Source organism: Bombyx mandarina, chromosome 16, assembly GCF_030267445.1.
Source record: "Bombyx mandarina strain Sakado chromosome 16, ASM3026744v2".
Taxonomy (NCBI): Eukaryota; Metazoa; Arthropoda; class Insecta; order Lepidoptera; family Bombycidae; genus Bombyx; species Bombyx mandarina.
This window is the reverse complement of record NC_143222.1, coordinates 9,769,137-9,792,678: the sequence shown is the minus strand read 5'-3', so window position 1 is coordinate 9,792,678 and position 23,542 is coordinate 9,769,137. Positions and strand designations below refer to the sequence as shown.

Genomic DNA, 23,542 nt, shown 5'->3' with positions numbered 1-23,542 from the left:
ACGTTCATCGGGTAAAAGATTAAACCTATGTAAAACATAATTTCTTTAATTAAAAAAAGCTGAAATAATTACCTATTCCAAGATTAATTATGTTAAGTATGTCTAAATATGTAATTACAATTAAATAAATTCTATAATAAACTTCTAATTCTAATACTTCTATTAAAGTTACTAAAAAAATATGTTTATGATGGGCAGTTTTCGTGTATTTTAAAGGTTACGCCATTACGGCAAAGTTTGTTTACGAAATTGCACCCTTAGAATGGAAGTGGTATAACTAAAAAATTTAAGATTAGTTTTATATTTCAAAACACTTATGTATTATTATTAAGAACCTACATTTTAAGTAGGTAATACGTGCAGCAAAAATGTTGGACTCCTTTTTACGAAAATTGCGCGGACGGAGAAGTATGAAATTTCCCACACTCATAGAGAATATAGAGAAGTAGTGCAGATTGCTAATTTTTTTTTTTAATTGTGCATAAACAATAAAAAAATAAACTAAATGAATAAAAAAACCTTACACACATTACCATGTATTTGACACACACACACACACACATGCATTTATACTTTTTTTGTTTATTGATTTATCAATCTGTGGTCAAATTGAGAATAGATTAATATTTTTTGTCTTTAATATTATTTTTCTATAATGTAGCCTTGGCGACATAGAGCAATGATTATTATAGAAATGATGATAATAGAAAGGTGACAATAAAACTATAATAATGTTCAAACTTAAAATTTAAATAAATTATGGTCAAATTTCGACCACTGGACTACCATTAGTAGATAATAATAAAATCATTTATTGCCTTTCACACAGATTTAGATTATTACAGGCAGCCTACAAGGAAACAACAAAAAAACAAAACACTATTATATCATTTCTGGCAAGCAGCTCAACATTTGCACTTGTATATTATTAATAGGAATTTTATTAAGAATATTGACAATTTATGAGGAATTTGACAAGTACGGATTAGTTATAGATATATGTAGTTACATATTGTAAATTAAATTAGTTTTATAAGTGCAATAAAAAATAATTTAAATGATAAAATGATAAAGCCATACCTTTTTCCAATGTGACGATTAGAGGGTATCCTATTATTCTTTTCTATATTATTCTATCAGCTTATAAAATTAAACAGTCTCTTTTAGTCTAGAAAAGGACAAAGTACTCTTTCTGTCTTTTTCAAATAAAATGGCATGCCTTAAAGTGTTTAAACCGAAAAACTAAAAAAATACAATTATTGTATTACAATATTGAAGTTTACCAGAAACTAAGAATTTTGGGTTGAGCCACTTTAATTCTAAAGGTACAAAATAGTATTGAACACGTGACATTACCCGAATAATTTTGAAAGTAGTTGGTTCCCATTAAAATGCTGTTAAAATGCGTTGTATTTCATTTCGACGGTCTAATGCCAAAACATCACGTGCTACCAATATACGAGAAATAATATTATTGCTGCTCTCGGTGAATAAACGCCCTGCGAAGCGAGTAGCATATCTCAACTCACACTCACAATTCTTCATTTTTCACCGTATAGAACGTAAACTCGATTTGATTTTGATTTATTCATTTACAATTGAACAACTAGGAAAAAAAGATGAAAAGACATTTTGGAGGGACCGCGAGGAGCTAAATTGTGTGAATTGTTTTATTTTGTCTATTTAATGTTTCTTAGTTAATGCGTATTTAATATTTCTTCGTGTATAAGTGTAATTTTGAGACCGTCCTGGCCTAAAGGTTAAGGCGTCCGGTGTATTCGTATCTTGCAATGCACCGGTGTTCTAATCCCGCCGGCGGGTATCAATTTTTCTAATGAAATACGTACTTATCAAATGTTTACGATTGACTTTCACTTTAAAGGAATAGCATCATGTAATAAAAATCAAACCCGCAAAATTAATTTTTGTAATTACTGGTGGTAGGACGTCTTGTGAGTCCGCACGGGTAGGTATCACCACCCTGCCTATTTTTGCCGTGAAGCAGTAATGCGTTTCGGTTTGAAGGGTGGGACAACCGTTGTAACTATACTGAGACCTTAGAACTAATATCTCAAGGTGGGAGGCGGCATTTGCGTTGTAGATGTCTATGGGCTCCGGTAACCACTTAAGATTAGGTGGGCCGGGAGCTCGTCCACCCATCTGTGCAATAACAAAGTAACGTGGGTTTATTAACTGCTTAGTATCTGTGAAAGTGCGAAAATTAAAAAAAATTAAACAAAACCGCTGGACGTAGCTTCTCGAAGTCTTCGAAAAGGTCCACTGAAAAAAATCTCAGTATATAATCAGCATTTTGCAGAGATTATATTTTATCCCATATTATCTGATCTCATTTCATTTCATTCCATGCCAATTGATTAATGCTTAAAATTAATCAAATCCATTTCACTCCATATTATCATTTTTCATAAAAAAAGATTAGGCTCTATGGCATGATATTTTTGCCTCTCTAGTTGGAAAAATAAAACTACTAAAGAAATACTCGATCGAAACGTTAAAATCCACTAATTTGTAACACGCACTCGCACAAATGTCATTCGTAGTACTCATTTCGGTAAAATTACTCGGTTACGAGATCACAACGTTAATATGAACTCGCACTCACAAAATAACACCGAGTACGTTTGCCGCTAGGGGCGCTGTTCCAATTGCATACAAATTTGAGCAAACTGGCTCGCTAGTGAGAACGTTACAAAACTCGCACTAAGCACATGGTAGTAAGTGGTTGGATATTAATAATACCAGGGAAGTAGCCAAGCCACTGGCTGCCGGTAACGTCGTATACGTTGACAAAACAAAAGCCAATCTCATGCTTTCTTTCTCTTGAAGAAGTGATATACAAGCGTAAAGACGTGTGAAAATAAAGTTTTATAAAGAACCGCTTGCTGGCATTTGAATCGAAAACGAATACCGACTATCACGAAAAAGTGTAAAATCACATTTTAATGTTTCCCGTTATACCAGACCGGTAATCGTTCTCGTCGAACCCGTCGCTTGTGACGAAGGGCTCAGCGAGTAAATTAACCCATGGACACAGCCCATTTTGTTTCTCTCTCAGTGGGTCGCGTTTCCGATCCGGTAGTAGATTATGAGATGCACTGCTCTTGCTAGAGTTAGTGTTAGCAACGACGTCAGGTTTGAGCCCTGTTAGCTCACCCACTAGTTCAGTGAATCTAAAATAACCCCTTGAGATTAGGTACTAGAACAGGTAGAAAAAAGTCAGAGCCCTCTGTAATACTGATGGATGATTAGTAATTCGGTGCAATTACAAAAATACCTACTTTAACCCAGTTTTATAATACAATATAATGAGTATTATTTTCGCATTTTCATTTTCTTCATATTTTTAGCAATTTTAATATACTTGGATCCGCTTGTGGCGTTCAAGAACGCACCTTTTTATGATGCGTAAGCCGGAACGCACGAGATGTGGAAAAAAGAATAAAGTCTGTGACACGGGACCTTTTTACCGCCAAATATTTAAAACGTAAAAAATGTGTTTAATAACTAATGTAATATAATTACTTAGAATTGTTTATGCCGCTACAACAATAAAATTTATATTGTTTCAACTGTGGTGTTAATTATATAAAACACGACTTTACGGCGAAATAAAGAAGGGACTCTATATGAGCTCCCTCACACTGAAAGAAATAGTGAAAACTAATTTTATCACAGCTTTCTTTTTTGCGTTTCTTAAAAGTTAATAACAGTGGTTGTTATTTCCCATCACTAGTTGAGATCAACTGCCACTTGCCAAAAGTCAGGATCTAATTCTTTCGACAGTCAGACGATAAAGCCGTTCAATATTAGGTGTATTAACTATGAAGCAGTTTCCGCTCTTTTCTTTTACGTATTACTTTTGAAATAGTTTAATTATTCTGATTAGATACTAGAAGAAAAACAAAATGTTACTATAATACTGTGAATTTTCTCTGGAAATGCGATCTTGATGATTGCAGCTCTAATTTTGATGACAAGTGACATTGACTTGCAGTGATTATCTGTACGGCTCCGACCTGTAGTTGCCACCTTTTATGAAATTCGAGTATTCATTACATTTTCATGTCACTTAAAGATTGAAATTGGTAATGTTTGAAACATTAAAGTTACTAAGAGAAAATCATAGGTAAAAGGCTAACGGTTAGTCCTGCAAGTTCATGTCTAAAGGTACTCGCCCAAGTTGGAATTAAAAACTTCAGAGGTGTCAAGGGACACCCAGATGGAACGAAGTTACTTTCGATTAATTAGTGAAGGAATTGTAATTTTTTTTTTAAGTTATAATAATAAATTACGGCATTATGAAGAAGAAAAAAACAATACTATGAACTAAATTACTATTGTTGAAACGCTATCTCGAGAAACTGTACTCATTACGCGGACCAATCGGATACGAGCAATGTCACGCGATAATCGTCTACACGTTGATTGGTCAGAATGACGGATCTAAAAAGTGTCGTGACAACTTTTCGTAAGAATTTTTTCCGTCTAGCCCCCTTTCACAACGCGCGATAAGGAACTTCGTTCCAAAAATACGGTTGAAGTCGTCGCGGCGTAGATGAGACGTCCGGTGCATTCGTATCAAGCGATGCGGTGGTAATTTAGCAAACATTACCACCACCTTGCCTATTTCTGCGGTGAAGCAATAACGCGTTTCGATTTGAGCGGTGGGGCAGCCGTTCCTTGTACTGTAAAAACTGAGACTAGACCTTTTATTGCAAGGCGAGTGACGGCATTAACGTTGTAGATAACTACGGGCTTTAATAACTGGGTGGGTTGTGAACTCGCTCACTCATCTAAGCAATCAAAAAATACCGGGTGCTAGATAAAATAGGAGTAGGTCACAAATATTTTTTATAAGATCGAATTAAAATTCTTTCGTTGGAATATATGGCAACACATTTTAACTCATAAATTATACCATAGATATAATATATGAAAGGTAGGTAAGTACATACCTAACTATACATAAATACTGTCAAAAATACATTGGACCTCGAAAATTTGCAATTTTCTGTTGAAAATAAAAACAAGACTAAAGTTGCCGAAATAGAAATACAGCAGAATTCTAGAAGATAATTGACATTAAGAGCAATGTCTACTATAACTGCACCATGGGAAGGTAAGATTACATTATCTTGATCATTGAAACATTCACCGGTTAAGTTATGACGTTGCAAAGTTCTTTATTAAATGAACTAAATTTGAACGAACCCCTTACAAGTGAATTAACACAAAAACTACAATATTTATTAAAAATTAAACACATTTTAACATCTTTGTTTTATTCAACATTGAGTTGTCATATTTGTTTATAAACAGTACATAATATTTTATTTAGATCGTTACCATCAGCTACTAAAGAACAAAAAAATCTGTAGTGCTCGCTAAGGTGGTCCTTTAACAATATATCAACTATCATCAGCACTATGTTATTGTTTTAATTTAAATAAAACGGAATGTATTAGCCAAAGTACTATACTAAATTACATAGTTTGTACTAAAAACAAGATGCCTCACAGAACAATGACTTTGAAGAAGTGGTCACATACAAATTACTTGTCACCATGAAAGAAGCTTGGAGATTAATTAGTTTAGAGATTAACAAGATAAATGTGTCATACAGGTCCCACGCACTAAGAATATTAGTTAGCTATCGGATAATACTAGACATTTAATTGTTTTATTCAATACTATAGTACCACTATAATGATGACCACACATATTGAAGTGATAGCTAAGATGTGATATTTGTGTTTTTCATCAATAAAATAAGTAATAAGAATAAATTATAGTCTTCATACTTGAATATGACTCATAGTATTTAAGTTTATGAATTATTGTTAACCTTTTCCTGGTATTATTTTATCTTATGCCTATGGTGTCATTATTTATTAATAATAATAAATAATAATAAGTAACTTAATAATTTAGATATTCTGAAAATATTAAAAAATTATTATCAAAGGTAATATGATTGGTGTAATAGATCATACTTTAGTTGTCTATCTTTGTGATGATATAAAACACATCATTACATTATTTTGTAGATATTGAACATATTGATTATAAATTTTCATTTGTTTTTACGATTCAAAGAAATAACTAAAAATCACAATTACGGTGTGGCGGGTAGCCATCATACAACGCAAGATATTTGACAGATGCCTGAATCTCGCTTACGACATTCTCAAGATAAGCTTGCATATATACAAGTTCCGAACAACAAAATTGGGACCGCCGGTATACCGAGCAATATCACCCGCTCGGTGGAAGATCTTCCCTCTGTCGTATATTCTCCAAAATGGTTTAATCTAAACTGAAACTAGATAACAAAAACTGTAAAGTATTCAAAATGCAGGAAATTATACCTAGTCAGGTCATAAGTATTGTCACACAGTAAAAACTTTTCTTTTAGAATGCTGGCCACAAAAAAGTTTATTGAATTCGAATTTCGAATTGTTCATGAAAATAAAAATGTATACTTTTAGAATTTTACTCATTTTTAAATATGGAGTGGACGCTTAAAGAAGACCGTGTTGCAGTTATTGCGTTGCATCGTTGCGGTTACGCGCCAATTCAAATTTTTAACATACTGAAAAATTAGAATATAACCAAAAGATTCGTTTATCGTACCATCGAACGATACAATGAAGACTCTAGTGTAGATGACAGGTCAAGAAGTGGTCGCCCGCGGTCTGTTAGGACTCCAGCAGTGATAAAAGCTGTGAAGGCGCGAATTCAAAGAAATCCCAAACGTAAGCAGAAACTGTTGGCCCTTCAGATGGGGTTAAGCAGAACTACGGTGAAAAGGGTGTTAAATGAAGACTTAGGGCTTCGGGCATATCGAAGAAAAACAGGACATCGTTTGAATGCTCCTCTAATGGACCTGAGACTGAAGAGATGCCGCGCTTTGTTGAAGCGGTACGCGGGAAAAAAATATCGGGAAATTATTTTTTCGGATGAAAAAATTTTTAACGTAGAAGAGAGCTACAACAAACAAAATGATAAGGTGTACGCACACAGTAGTGAAGAAGCGAGCAACCGTATTCCGCGTGTCCAACGAGGTCATTTTCCATCCTCGCTCATGGTATGGTTGGGAGTTTCTTATTGGGGCTTAACAGAGGTACATTTTTGTGAGAAAGGTGTAAAAACGAATGCAGTTGTGTATCAAAATACAGTCCTGACGAACCTTGTGGAACCTGTTTCTCATACCATGTTCAATAACAGGCACTGGGTATTCCAACAAGATTGCGCGCCAGCTCACAGAGCGAAGAGCACACAAGACTGGCTGGTGGCGCAAGAAATCGACTTCAACCGGCACGAAGACTGGCCCTCCTCCAGTCCAGATTTGAATCCGTTAGATTACAAGATATGGCAACACTTGGAGGAAAAGGCGTGCTCAAAGCCTCATCCCAATTTGGAGTCACTCAAGACATCCTTGATTAAGGCAGCCGCCGATATTGACATGGACCTCGTTCGTGCTGCAATAGACGACTGGCCACGCAGATTGAAGGCCTGTATTCAAAATCACGGAGGTCATTTTGAATAAACTTTAGTGTCATAAGAATCTATGTTTTGTTAAGTTCATTTTGGTATAAGAATGGTTACATAATGAATAAACTTGTTTCAATTATTTTACATTAAACATGTGACAGAATTTATGACCTGACTAGGTATAATGTAAATAAACAATGTGTGGTTGAGCCGTAAACATTATTTTAATTATGTATTGTGTACATGTATGCCCTTTTTTATTTCAGAGCTAAGAAGGCAAGCTCGAACCCTAGAAAATGACATAGATGTGAAACTTGTTGCATTTAGCAAACTGGGTATCAGTTCAGGTTCAGCCAATATTAATTCAGAGACTGCTCCTCTCATAAACAGTGATGATATGTTTGATACCATGTCTATGGAGCTGCAGCAGCTACTTAATCAGGTAATTGTTATATATAGTCTAAATTAGCTAACTTGTCTTTACAAAAAATCCAAAGTGAGTCAAGTGTCAGATAGCTGTTTGTCTGATTCTTATATAAATCATAGAGGGCAATGGTTCGTCTTTAATAAAATATAATGCAGCAGTTGGCAATGAATACAAAAACTACATTATCATCATCTATGAAATCATTGACCTCTTTGAAGGATCACTACAATGACATGTCTTGCACTGTTCACATCCAATAAACTTTTTACTAGCTTATTTATAGAAATATATGTGAAAACATAGATAATACAGCTGTGAGCTTACAATGAGATATTTGTTACTATTAAGACATCTAAGTAACAAAACTAAACATCAAATTAATCAGATATCATCTTAATACTTGTTTATGGATAATGTGATTCCAATTTCCCAGTTATCATCAATAAATGACAAAATGGCCGACATAGCCCCAAGTGGAGCAGCCACAATGCACACAATCAAACGGCACAGAGAAATACTAATGGTTTGTATGCATGTATTAATTAATATGAATTAATTGGTTTAAAATTAAATAAATTAATTAATTGGTTTAAATTTAATTAATTGGTTTGGTATCTTAATTGGAGACTTTCAATGTACCTTCTGTGGCATTAGGATAAAAGTGGAAATAAAAACGCTGTCAAATTTGCTTAACTTATCTCTATTAATAAATATGTATTATGAATGTAGAAGTTTGTATTTATATGTTTATTTGATTACTAAATGATACACCCATGTACACAATATCAAAAAATAGGTTACTTTACTCTTGCTGATGGGAAGACCAGCTCGTGACCTGTTTGCTGTAAGTGGTTACTGGAGCCCATAGACATCTACAACGTAAATGCGCCACCCACCTTAAAACCATACAAAGCATAATGTGAATGAGGTTAATAGAGAAGCCTGTCAGTCAAAACTCTTGACTGCTTTGTTGCAGAAATAGATAGAATTATGCCTGGAGAATTCAAACCCCGGCAAAGTTGCATGTAATTTTGCCTATATGGTGTCAACCTGGAATAGGAGTCTACAGTATTCACCAGATAATGGGCAGCAGAGTTCTCAGTTTACTGATAGTAGGAGCACTGTAAACTATCACGTACCATAGTTCTGCATTTTCAAACTTTTCAAACTCGTCGAATCTAGTGCAGCACGCCAATGTGTGACCCGCTGTGTCATGGCGTCCTGACCGCCATTGCACGCTGCGGACATCGCAGTACGGCGATGTTTTCGCGGGTCAGGGCGCGGCACCAAACGGGAGTGCCGCAGAGTGCCTCAGTAAGCTTCGCATTATAGTGGGCCTCGCATTGTAGTGGGCCTCGCGTTGTAGTGGGTCTCGCGTTGTAGTGGGTCTCGCGTTGTATGAGGTCTCGCGTTGTATGGGGTCTCGCGTTGTATGAGGTCTCGCGTTGTATGTGGTCTCGCGTTGTATGAGGTCTCGCGTTGTATGAGGTCCCGCGATGTATGAGTCCCGCGTTGTATAAGGTCTCGCGTTGTATGAGGTCCCGCGTTGTATGAGGTCCCGCGTTGTATGAGGTCCCGCGATGTATGAGGTCCCGCGTTGTATGAGGTCTCGCGTTGTATGAGGTCTCGCGTTGTATGGGGTCCCGCGTTGTATAAGGTCTCGCGTTGTAGTAGGCCTCGCGTTCTATGAGTTCCCGCGTTGTATGAGGTCCCACGTCATAGAGGGCATCGCGTTATAGTAGGCCTCGCGTTATAGTGGGCATCGCGTTGGGTTTTTCCAAAAAGTCTCGGGGGCCGGTTGTTGCCCATGTTCTAAGGTCTAAATTTTTTTTAAATTATTGCCTTAGTAGGCAGAGAGCGGTTACCATCGCCCATGGACTTCAGCAATACCAGGGGCAGAGTCAAGCCGCCGCCTACCGTAAGTTACAACGGCTGTCCCACCCTTCAAACCGACGCATTACTGCTTCACGGCTGAAATACCTGGTGGGACCTGCCCGTGCGGACCCACAAGAGGTTCTGCCACCAGTAAAAACGTACGTGTGACTGAAGCGTCGTATCAAACCATAATTTCGCAGGACTACCAGCAAGAGTACTCCCGCACGTCAGCCCGCGTGTCGGCGCGGCGCGAGCGCGAGGAGCTGCTTCGGGGCGGCTCCCCGACTCCGCCCGCCGCGGGACTCAGCAGACGCGACCAGTACGCGAAGGAAGCCAACCATTTGCACAGGTGTGATATACGGTTTTCCTTTTTTTGTATATTCTATGCCTTTATTGTCTCTATATCGAGGGACTTTTTGGCGGTAACGCGAGGAGTGAAGTCGTTGTGATTTGTTTTATTTTGTCTATTTAGTGTTTCTTCGGGCTTAAATGTGAATTAATGGTGGTTTATTAACTGTTCAATATCTGTGAAAGTGCATAAAGCCAAGAAAGAGACAAAGCCGTTGTTCTCGGGTTCCTCCAAAAAGTGCACTGAAAAAATCTCAGTAAATGACCACCATTTTACTGAGATTATATTTCATCCCATATCATCTCATTTCATTTAATTTGACTTTGACATTCAATGACTGGGATGATTAATTTAAGAAATTAATCATCCCAGTCATTCGCTTCATTTTCTTCATTTCAGACTTCATTTCATTTCACTCCATATAATCATTTTTCATATTAATAAGAATATAAATTAAAATAAGACATGACTTAAAGGTCTTAGCTACCAGGCCTAAAATTCCTTAAAAAAATATATATCGAGCAAGGATCAATAAGACACGTGTTTAGTTAATAAATTTAAACTCAAGCGAAAAAAACTATACCAGAAAACAATTCTAAATGAAGATTAAAGTGCGTCATAGTGTTACTACACCAGTAACGCAGTGAATATTACTGCGTATTACATATTAATGAGTAGTGTAACTATACTGACCGCTCAGAACTCATATCTCAAGGTGGGTGGCGGTATTTACGTTGTGGATGTTTATGGACTCCAGTAACCTTAACACTTAACACCAGGTGGGCTGTGAGTTCGTCCACCCATCTAAGCAATAAATAAATAAAAAGAGTATGAATAGACATTCAGAACAGCTCTTGATTTTGATTCTTAAAACTGAACAACTGTATGAACTGAATCATTTAGTATTTGTCTTTCTTTTTTGTTTGGCCAGAGTATTAATTTGTTTAATAAAATTTCAGTTCCCACATATTAGTCGATGAACAAATAAACATAGCGATGGAAGCTCGCGACCACCTCTCCTCGCAACGGCAAACCTTCAAACGGATGCAGACCAGGTTCAACGATATCGCCAACAGGTAAATAAATGTTAAAACATTTTTTATTTTCAAACATAAAAGCTATAAGACAATTCAGGAAGCTAACTATGTTAGATAATTTCAGGTAAACACACACACACACACATTCTCTTATATATTCGTAAATACTAGCAGACCCGACAGATGTGGTTCTGCACACACAAAATAAATGAAATTAATGAATGAATGCATACACAAAAATTCATTCAAGTCGATCCAGCCGTTTAGTTGCAGTATATATAAATAACCTAGATACCGACTGCAACGTCATCTGCCGGGTTGAATTGTGGATCAACCATCCAAGGCGCCACATAAACGCATACAAAAAAATCATTCAAATCGTTTCAGCCGTTTAAGAGTTCAGTGACATACACACGTACAGTAGAATTATATATTTATTGATAAATTTCATATCAATTCGGCCTATGGTTAAAAAAAATCGAAATCACTGTCAGTAGCGCCACCTATCCGTCAATAACGTAACTATGTTCGTCGGACTGGTCATGTCGACTTATAAATGTGTGCAATTTCATATCGATTGGAATAATGTTTTTCGGGTTTTAGGTGAACTTATACACACATGTACATTTACAGTTATATATAGATTAAATTTTTTTTTTAAGTTGTGGTCTAATGGAAAAGGTTCCGTTCATATAGAAGACCATAGACATCAACAACGCGAACACCGCAACCCACCTTGATACATGAGTTCTAAGTCTCAGTATTTACATTACAACGGCTGCCCCACCCTTCAAACCGAAACGCCTTACTGCTTCACGGCAGAAATAGGCAGGGCGGTGGTATCTACCCGTGCGGACTCGCAAGACGTCCTACCAAAAGTAATGTAAAACTTGTACAGTGTGCTTAGTGTGACTTTTTAACGTTCTCGATAGCGTAAAAGTTAACTCAAAGGGGAATGCCCACTCTCCATAGTGTGCTAGGCCCAAGGTGGACATCAAATATTACTATAAAAATGGACTGATTCAAATTCTTAAATGTATTAGATATCTAAAAAATATATTGAAATTGACGCCACTGTTATAAAAAATATAATAAAAATAAAAACTCGTTTGGACGTTAATTTTCTATATAAATACTTCAAGAACTTTTCTTTTTTTAATGTTTAAGATGTTCCTAATGTATTTTTATCCAATTGTAGTTATTAAGGTATAAAAAACACATACTTCTTTAAATATCTATATTTTCTTCATCTTCATACACAATTAGTAAATCATCTAAAAATAGCACAGGAGAGCATATCTAAAAATAGCATAGGTTTTAAATCTCGGTCAGGTTAAAACCACAATTCACACAATGTTTTTCAGTCGTAGTATGAAACGTTATTGATAAAAGCAAAATAAATCGAAGACAAATCAAAACACATCCATTTTGAACGCAAGCACAAGCAGCGAGCGAAGTGTCAGTCAGTCAGATTAAAATCAGTGTTGTCAGTATAAAGAAAAATAATTACATGAAATTCATATATCGATCATTTTTTTTAATAACCGATAATTGATTTATTTCTTAATCTTTTTTTTACGAGTACACATATTTTTTTATTTTTTTATGTTTTTGTTTTAGTTGTACATATTTAAATAACAATACAAGTTAAGTTTTTTTTTATTGCTTAGATGGGTGTACGATCTCACAGCCACCCTGGTGTTAAGTGGTTACTGGAGCCCACAAACATCTACAACGTAAATGCGCCACCCACCTTGAGCTATAAGTTCTAAGGTCTCAAGTATAGTAACAAGTTAAAGTCCAATGGGTATGTCTTTGATGTTATTTTATGTGCTTATAATCGATTAAAATCGATTGATTAATGATAATACTTAAAATGATTTATTTATATGTTTTTTTTATATACTTAAAAAGTTTACTTAATTCGTAAAAGGTTTTGAAGCTGGCAATATTTTTCCCGCAAAAATAAAAATCTTGTTTTTTTCAACAGAGTTACTTTTTTTAAACTACTTATTGTAAACTGTAGTGGCGCTTATTTGGAAGAAAGTAAATGCATATTTATTTATGACAAAATTAATGCCGTAGTATTTTTTCTCTAATCTATTGTCCGCTTTGGGCCTGAAATGGGCATTCCCCTTTGTATGCAATTCGAACAGCGCCCCTAGCGGCGAACGTAGGCAAGCGTTCCGACTCCATACAAATTTGAGTTAACTTACATATAAACCTAGTGTTCATTTTACTCATGTCTACTATAATTCTTTAAATTATCGCCATGTATTACTGCTTCACTGATATGATTAACTTTAAACACAATTACGCACTTCTTGAACGAGGGTTAACTGAAAGAGAATGCCTGCATGGCGTTAAGTTCACCTTTATACAATATTTTTGTGCAATAAAGAATTTTCATTCATTCATTCATTCAACTGTTACTCGATCGAGAACGTAAAAAAACTCGCACTAAATACACTGTATCTGTACTGTAATGATAATTCGATCGTCCCCAGATTCCCGATGTTGAACAGTCTGATGTTCCGTATAAACGCTAGGAAACGTCGCGATTCCCTAATCGTGGGCGTGGTGGTAGCTGTCTGCACCTTCCTCTTGCTCATGTACGCCTTCCATTGAAACTGTGATCCGATAAAGACTGTAGTTAACTAGATTTTAAGGTATAGTATTAGTGAACTAAGGCGCTTCGATTTGACAACCATATTGAATACGATGTCCAGTCGTAGGTGTGGTGAAGGTTAAAGGCGGAAACACATTATTAAAACGCGACGTGACGCAACGTGTCGACACCCGATTTACACCGTGCACATTACCAACACGCGACGCCACGACATAGTAGCCATTTCTGAAAACAATTAGCTAACAGCAGTGGAAGTGGTTGTGTACTATGGATCCAATAAATAGCTCTCCCAAAAGTTACTACAACGATAAAGACGTACACAATATCAATTTATTTTGTATAATAAATAATATTTTCAATAAAACTTACCGTTTGTATTCATTTACTCGGCAATTTATTCCCATGCATTAGGTATTTCTCATTGTATGATCCCTGTATATAGCTAAATTAATGTTATATAGAACAGGATATCGTTTTACCAACTCAATTAACTGTTCGTCGGTCATTTTAAATGCTAAACGCTAAATAAATGCAAACAATAATATTAAATTGGCATAAATTCTGTTTGACAGTGTGAAGAATAGGGATGGGGTCAAAGAATGGTTATATGCTCTGTGACAGATCTCGAACGACTGACGCGTGGCTTTGGTTGTTGTCTATAAATATACCGCGCACTACGCGTCGGATGGCGTGTTTAACCCCAGAATGGGCAACAAATCAATGCGATACTTTAAGACAAAAATAAAATTTGTATGGAAACTATCGATATCTTGTAGCGGATACCCCTAAACTTATATGTTGTTAAAGTGCTTTAACTTTTTAATTATTATATGACTAAATACAAAAAATAAAAATAATAATAAATCATATAAGCAAGCCTTATTTGTTATTAAAATTGATTAAATTTTATCAATTTGTGGTTTCTGAAAATCTACAAAATCCTTCATCAGGAGCAATGAGAAGCAAATGGAAGCGAAGCCATCTAGTGGCCGACTCCCGTAAACATATTCGTTGAGTGCTTGAGTTGCTTATCGATAACTGATTTATCTGTATTATGAACACATCGACCTGGCACATTTGGATCGGGTGGTGTCTGCCGCATGGCGTCGCGTCTGATGTTTATAGTGTGAATCTGGTCTATAAAAAACAATACATTTGATTCGACTCAACACGCATCGCGTTTCATCGGGTGGCGTCGCGTTTTGATAATGTGTTTCCGCCTTAATAATGACGTACATTAATCGATTCTTTATTTATTATATCCAATATTATATGTCGATATTTAAACTAAACTTTTCCTATTACAGCAAACTAGGTATATCGTGAGGCTGTTTGGTTTAAGCTACATTTTTGCAACTTTAAGTTTAAGCCGTTTAAAGTTTAAAAATTGTCAAATATGTGACAAAAAAGCTTCTCCAGCTATTCGAATAGAGTAAATTTAATAAATTTCAATTAGAAACATCGAACTGTTGGTGCTGATCACTACATAATATAAAACAAAGTCGCTTTCTCTGTCCCTATGTACGAATTTTGATGCGGTTTTTTTAAATTGGTTTATATGTATAATAACATACATTAAATAGTGGAGAAATCAATAATAAATTACAGTTTCCGAAGCGAAGCGAGGGCGGGTCGCTAGTAATGAATAAAACGGACCTTTAAGCCTTTAGTTACGAAGATAAATGCCGCGTATTAAGCGAATTTGCGATTAAACCAAATAGCCTTCACCCATCGATATGCAAACGTATTATTATTATTTATGGCTTCGGTAAAATGCAATTATTTCTATAGCGCGCGCGCTTTCCTAATCAAACTCGTCCATTTATACCAAACTGTGTTTTAGTATCTTATCTTTAAATAATATTGTTGTTAATATTGGTATCTAAGTAGACGTAAAGAATTTGTACTAATTTGGAGTTATTTCAAAAAGGGTTACAAAACATATTATTTATTTAATAATTGTAAGCGTGGCAATACCGATAAAAATGTTGCTTGTAGTAAAAAAAACAACTAGTGATGCGACCATGTCCACGATTGACTTTCACGATGATGAAATATCATAATATTGTATTGTTAGCCGTAAATTTGATATAGCGTAATTTTAATATATTTATCGATATGTATCGTAATGTAAATATTTATGTACATGAATATTTCTATTAATAATGAAATAAAAAAATGTTTTTAATTTTTTTTATTTCGCTTCTATGGTTCTAGTATTCGGACGGAGCTGGAAATGACAAAAGGTACTTTTTTTTTTAATATATCGATATCGACAATTTCTCCGCATTTCTTCCAATATCATCAGATTCCTGAACAATTTTAAACATTTTGTTTATAATTTACCTTATCATCAAGTACAATTCACCAACAGAAATAAAGAGCGAATTAACAAAAACTTGCAAAACAATCTTTGATTTTTCAGAGAGAATTACTACCTACAGGAGGGAATTTCTTGAAAGTGTATCCCTCAAATCTTAGCAAGCTTTGCTTAAAAAACGTTTCTTTGAAAATAAATAATGCAACTAGAGATGATCTCTAGAGATGCAGTTTTTTTATTGCCCTTGTAGGCTGATATACATACGGCCCCCACAATGGTAAGTGCTCCCATTGCTCATGGACATGCCAGGGGCAAAGCCATGCCACTGTCCACTACTACAAAAGCAGTTCTATTTTAAAAATATTCTAAAATATACTAAGTAAAATAAAAAAAAGAGGCTTTTTTAAAAATTTAGTCATGTATACAATTGCAAATACAATAAACGGATTTCCTAGAAAAGGTTATAAACAAGCCAAAATATTATATCTGAGATTGAAGACTGGTTTTTGTTGAAACCTGACAAGTTTAATGTGCTCTTAAAATACTCTCAAAAAATAATGAATACACAAAGTAGTTAGTTCTTTTCAAAGTACACAAAAAACCTTTGATTAAATATAAAAAAATATTTTATAAAAGACGATACAAAACTCAAAGTTACGAGTTGATTACAGTGTATTTTTTCCCGCACCTTCACATCATGATTAAGAGGATTTGAGCTAAGTAGATTATTGATTTTCATAACCAGATTCCACTGACATAATTAAAGTTATAGCAACGAAATTATTTTCATTTATTTTTCGGGGTACATTCAACTCTTAGGAGTTTTTCAAAATCGACTCAATATCTTTGGAGGGCTCCAAAGAGTTCAGGTGTTTTTTAACTTTGCACCAAGTTTCGTGGTCCCTTGACCACTGGGCGGTTTAGGATGGTCCCGACTGGTCGCCGCGGTAGCCTGGACTCCATGGACCGTTTCCTTGTGGACTTTTAGCGTGACCCTTTGTGTGTAACACTTCTCACATATCTCGCACTGGTAAGGCTTCTCTCCGGTATGCGTGCGCTTGTGTTTCTCTAAATCGCCTTTAGTTGCGAACGCCTTCCCGCAGGCCTCCAGCGGACACGCCATGCTCTTGGTGTGCGACCGCTGGTGGTGGTACAGTTTCTTCCACGTCTCAAAGTTCTTATTACAATCCTGGAAAAAAAAACCGCAAGTCGTCGTGGCCTAATGGATAAGACGTCCGGTGCATTCGTATGTAACGATGCACCGGTGTTCGAATCCCGCCGGCAGGTACAAAAATTTCCAATGAAATACGTACTTAACAAATGTTCACCATTGACTTGTGATAGTGAAGGAATAACATCGTGTAATAAAAATCAAACTCGTAAAATTATAATTTGCGTCATTATAGGTGGTAGGACGTCTTGTGAGTCCGCACGGGTAGGTACCACCACCCTGCCTATTGCTGTCGTGAAGCAGCAATGCGTTGCGGTTTAAAGGGCGGGGCAGCCGTAGTTAAAAGTGAGACCGTAGAACTCAGGTCTCAAGGTGGATGGTGGCATTAACGTTGTAGATGTCTATGGGCTCCGGTAACCACTTATCAGGTGGGCCATGTTCTCGTCCAACCATCTAAGCAATAAATAAAAATGCAAACAGATTCATTTATTTAGACTTCATTGTGTACTTACTATAAGTCATAGTATAGTGTGTGTGGAGTTAGATAAAATATAATTAAAAGGCCTTGTGTTGATTGCTGTTAAGCTGTGAATCGGTTTGTAGGTCAGGAATTCACTTTTGTACTTTTTTATATTCCAGGTGCACTTAATAAAGAGCTGTCAAGTCATGTCATGGCCTATGAACATTAAGGCACTGCACTTTTCCATTATCACAATTTTTTTTTTGCAGAACTAATTATAATATATTATAATTACACCATGTTCAAGAGTTAATTCTGGCATACATAAGTTTTTGGACTTATTTCAGTAATCATAATTTTCGATAACAAGTATAATAAGCTCTCGCTTATTTACAAACGTAAGCTATTTTATATATAACAAATTTAATATAATTTCCAATGAAATTAAATGTAATATTCACCCCGCACACATATAAGACGTCTTCATTATCGGAGTCACGACGTCGCTTGCTCTTTAAATGTGTTTCTGATTTCGTCTTGTTACTAGAAGTATTTCTTTCCGGCAACGTTTGCTAAAAAAGCAAAATTAAATATTTATATATTTTTACTGGTGGTAGGACCTCTTGTGAGTCCGCGAGGGTAGGTACCACCGCCCTGCCTATTTCTGGCGTGAGGCAGTAATGCGTTTCGATCTGAAGGGTAGGGGCAGCCGTTGTAACTATATTGAGATCTTACAACTTATATCTCAAGGTGAATGGCGTATTACATTGTAGAAGTCTATGGGCTCCGGTAACCACTTAACACCAGGTGGGCTGTGAGCTAGTCCACCCATCTAAGCTATAAAAAAAATATTATTATGATTTATGTCTGTTTGTTAATCAGTAAAGACGAACATTAAACTCTGGCATCCAAACCACTATACTAAGTTTCACGATAGTTGTATATTCTTAGTCTATTTCCCTATTTATTTCTTTATTTGTTACTATGCATTATTCCTGCCCTGAGTCCTGGTAGGGCGTACTATAAATCCACATGGTTCGGAACTATCTTCTTGATGTTTTTACTGCAAAGTAATGGTTGCATGGCAATTGTTTGTACCAACTGTCTTTTTTTCATCCAAGGACACTTCTCATAATTTGTAACTTTTGTTAGATGGTTACCGAAAGGTACATGGGACATAATTTTTGATATTTATGTCAGGAGCTTGACTGTGAGTGATCAGGAATTACATAGGAATCTTTTTATTACTCAAAAAACCAATGTTTTTCGGTAGACCCACAGGTTCCGAGCGATCCTGTGATTAGGAAGATCGAAAATTATGTAAATGTGGTACCATCCTTCAAATCAGGACACAAGACTGCTTCTCCGTCTCAGAAACACGGCTATTTAATATAAATAGCATTGATACATGTACGGTGAATGCACTTTGTCCGCAGAGATACTTTGCAGATTTAATAATATGGTTAAAGGGGAAAAGTATTTTGATCCAAGAGTTCCCAGAATTATTTGAATCTTTTTTTTTCTTCTTCTTTTGGCAGTAGCGTTTACTTTTTGCCAATGACGTATTTGAATCTTAACAGTGTATATACATGAATGTGCCTGAAGTGTGGTAAATAAATACTAAATTCTCTATCGATACCATAGTACATAGCCAGAATGGCTGTCAACTGCTCCATAACATTGATATGAGAGTAGAAAAACAAAAATTTTTGTTCCTTAGAAATGTATTTTTGTGATACACTTCTGTAAGTTTCCCATTTATTAGTTTTCAATTTTAAATCAATCACAATTACCTGATGATGTGTAGAGTTATTTTCATTTTTTCTTTTGTCTTTTTTGTTTTTAACCTTTTCAACTGTTGACTCGTTTTCATTGAAATTATTCACTATGTGACTCTTGATTTGATTCAACTGAAAACAAAAATTCTAATTTGACTAAACAAATTTCTGGACCATGTTTCATTCTAAATAAAATTATGAAGCATCATATTGGTTTGAGCATGTACTTCATTGAGTTGACACAACATAGTTTAGTAGATAATTTGAAATATACAATCACATCTTGAGATTTTAGATTTAATAATTATTATTAGTTTACAACATGTTGATTCTAGGTTTTATGGGTTTGTATCAACAATTTCTGTAAAACAATGATCAGTACTTAAGTAGTGCTGTAAACTCTTGCTATGCTGAAATTGACAAATTAAAAATGACAAGTGATTTTTTTTTATAGCCTGACTAAGCAGTTTCCGAAACCTATCCTCATACATAGTTACATCATAGCGTGTTATGTCGCCCCCCACAATAAGACGTGACAGCGATTTCAGTATTACTAAATATTACAAGAAAACTGATTATAAATAAGAGGTATATTTTAAAACTCTCAATTGTACTATTGTTGTTACTTTTTCACAGAGCAATTATGTATTCTGCATTAATAGGCAGTAAAGTCAGAATGTCTATGAAATTGAGATTCCAACCTTGATTGACTGAATGACAGTGATATTAATAGTGTCCTTGAACTCCAGTATTGACTTATCACCATAAGAACAGTGAGCTTTCCTGCCGGTCTACATTACTAAAAAAATAAAAAAATAAAACAGAGACCTCATCTGTTATTTCATCCCTACTTTCATCACCAAACAGGCATTGCAAATTAGACTCATTTCTTAGAGCCAAATTTCTCAGTTTATTTGCATCTTGTATTACATCTACACATTTCTGACATACTTTTTGTGGTAGTTTATCCATCGTAGAAATCTAAAAATAAATATATTATTATGAAAAAATAAAATAAAACCAGGGTTATTTTATTTTTTAGTTTTAGTAAAATCTCATCATATTATTGGTAAGGCATCTAGAGTTTTTTTTTCTGTCATGAACAAACATAGCATCTGCTTGCAAGAGCCATATGGCCATTCAATACAATTCAGAATTCAACTTCATCCCAAAGAACAAAGAAAAATTTTAATATTGGGGTTATCTTTTCTTGCCAATCTCAATTCAGATTAATTGAATTGACTTAAAACCCTTGTGTGGCTCATTTCTATGAATATTTTTATTTCTAATAACATCAACTATTTCTAATTTAACAGTATTCACAGTATCTTTCTTATGTTGATGATCCAGCAAATTTTTATCTCACATTGCCAAGGGTTGATATTAAATATGCAATTAGTTCTAAGGAAACTAAAAATGAACTTAGAAACGGGATCGATATGTTTTGCCTGCTTCACCTAAAGGATGAGAACAACCAGACAGAAATTAAAATTAAGATTTGAAAAAATTATATTTGGGTGAGCTTTGTACGTACTGTGATCGTGGTCAGCAAAAATATCTCCTCAGCGAGATGATTCGTATGAAAAACATCAACAGTTCCATGCTCATTGAGACATAGTCTACAGAGTTCGAAAAAAGTTAAGCCTCTCGACTTGTCCATATTAATAGCAATTGTAGTTTCCTGTTAATATGACGTGGTTCGAATTTAAAATATCAATATTTACAGTGATAACTTCGTTTAAATTATGTGTGTGAATTTAAAAGATAATACAAAAACTCCGTTGATTTGTATCCTGTACGTGTAAAGTGCCGTATTTAAGAGGTGGAATGGGTCAAACGGCCGTGTTTTTTGATTCCGTATATTTCTTTGTGTTTATTTCGAAAGATTTCGTCCAGTTTCATCTTAAAACACAATTTAAAGATCTATTTATAACCATTACTTAAAATTAATCTGTGTTTCACAGATTAATTCAGTAGGTACTACATTTTTTTAAGGGAATTTATAACCTTGTAAGTAAGACCTTTAGGTCAAGTTTTATTCTAATTTTAATGAAAACTTGTAATGAGATAAATGATATAGAAACGAAAACGAAATGAATGACGAGATGACTTGAGATGAGATGAGACGAAATATAATCCCAGCAAAATGGTGGTCATTTACTGAGACTTTTCTGGACTGGTCTTCCCGGTCATCGTTCTCATCGAACCCGTCGCTTGCGACGAAGGGCTCGACGAGTAAATTAGCCCTCAGACACAGCCCACTGAGTTTCTCGCCGGATCTTCTCAGTGGGTCACGTTTCCGATCCGGTGGTATATTTTGCGAAGCACGGCTCTTGCTAGGGTTTGTGTTAGCAACGTCGTCAGGTTTGAGCCCCGTGAGCTCACCTACTTTTTTTTTTTTTTTTTTTTTTTTTTCCTACCTAAGCTGAGAGCCTTGAGAGGCTATATCAGCGTAACCCTAACTTTAGTAGGTGAGCTCACGGGGCTCAAACCTGACGATGTTGCTAACACGAACCCTAGCAAGAGTCGTGCTTCGCAGAATCTACCACCGGATCGGAAACGCGACCCACTGAGAAGATCCGGCGAGAAACTCAGTGGGCTGTGTCTGGGAGTTAATTTACTCGTCGAGCCCTTCGTCGCAAGCGACGGGTTCGACGAGAACGGTGACCGGTGCTTGAATTACCTAAAAGCACCGTTAGTGGATCGGGTGGATCCGAGATGACGTGTTTTGGGCGACGTCGACTGCTTTCCATTCTGTCCGCAGGATCGGGAATGTAGTTACCGGCGGCCACGATGAGAGGGTTCTCGTGTCGTGCCGCTTTATCGAAGTGGCGCATGGACGCCGATTGCAGATACTTACTGATGGACTCTAAGTCCAGGTCGTCATGGAGGTCGACGTTCCTGACGAACCACGGGGCTCCGACGGCTATCCTGCAAAAACGGGATTGAATAATTTGGAATGATTTCAAGTGTATGCGGGCCGCGTGAGCGAACACTACACTTGCATAGGTCATGACGGGGCGTATGCAAGTTTTGTAGAGTGTCACCTTATTTCTAAGGGACATTTTACTTCGCCTACATATCATCGGGTAGACTCACCTACTACTAGTTAAGGTCACGCTGATATAGCCTCTCAAGGCTCTTAGCTTAGGTAGGAAAAAAAAGGACTGGGCTGACAGACTGGAGGATCTCGAGATTCAGCGGCTTTTTCATTTTCGGTTCAGTGAATTTAGCCCCTCTTCTTTGATTTTCGGATTTTTTTATTTTTAATTATTTTTTCGTCGTTTGTTCGTTAATGTTCGAATGTAAAAATTGTTTGTTCGTCTTTTATTTATTTATAATTAATTAAACAAATGATCACCGTTAAGTTGGCTCCCCTCATTAGGTATCTTTATTTTTATCGCGCAGATTAATTAATTTTGATCAATTATCGTTTGTTCGACAACTATTGGTGATTGTTCGATCATAAAACAATTAAATTCCCAATTATTAATTATTTTATATCTCATAAGCAAACCATCACCTTAACATCACATTGAGCATGCAGCGGTTTTGTCGGTCAGCTGGCAATGGCCGTATTTACTAGCGTTTTATTAACAAGTGCGTTTATACTGTCTAATTATTAAATTAATTAATAAAGAATATATATTACTTGAATAGCAATGTGAAAATAATAAAGATAAGTCACACAATTAAAAATTCCAATTTTTTGAAGTTTATATTTAAAAAAAAAAATAGCTTAAAATTCATTTTCTCATATTTGTGCACTTTCACAGATAAGAAATGGTATTCGGAGGGCGACCTCTTTTGAAGAGCACCGCTGTGCTTTTCGTGGGGTTGATGTCGATGCGCCACTTCTGGAACCACTGTCCCATGGAGGTTGCTGCGGTCTGGAGTCGCCGATGCAATAACGACTTCTTCCTACACGAGTTGTAGATAGCCGTGTCATCGGCGAAGAGCGCCAGATGGGTCTCTGGAGAC

General features: G+C 35.8%; 2 protein-coding genes across 3 annotated transcripts; one reads left to right on the top strand and one right to left on the bottom strand.

Moving 5' to 3' along the window:
* Positions 1-4,750: 4,750 nt before the first annotated feature.
* Gos28 (golgi SNAP receptor complex member Gos28) lies at positions 4,751-16,024 on the top strand. Its single transcript, XM_028180707.2, has 6 exons — positions 4,751-5,140; positions 7,782-7,957; positions 8,376-8,465; positions 10,018-10,166; positions 11,126-11,242; positions 13,711-16,024. The coding sequence occupies exons 1-6, from the start codon at positions 5,113-5,115 to the stop codon at positions 13,829-13,831; spliced, it is 681 nt and encodes a 226-aa protein (XP_028036508.1). The 5' UTR covers positions 4,751-5,112; the 3' UTR covers positions 13,832-16,024.
* Positions 16,012-21,545, bottom strand: LOC114247687 (uncharacterized). 2 transcript variants are annotated; one of them, XM_028180703.2, is made up of 5 exons: positions 21,096-21,545; positions 20,390-20,542; positions 19,577-19,693; positions 18,245-18,355; positions 16,012-17,341 (listed from the first exon to the last, which is right to left on the bottom strand). In XM_028180703.2, the coding sequence occupies exons 1-5, from the start codon at positions 21,219-21,221 to the stop codon at positions 17,018-17,020; spliced, it is 831 nt and encodes a 276-aa protein (XP_028036504.2). In that variant the 5' UTR covers positions 21,222-21,545; the 3' UTR covers positions 16,012-17,017. The 2 variants fall into 2 exon arrangements, with proteins under 2 accessions (XP_028036504.2, XP_089590170.1); XM_089734044.1 differs by lacking the exon at positions 20,390-20,542 and having other exon boundaries at positions 21,096-21,343.
* Positions 21,546-23,542: the final 1,997 nt, after the last annotated feature.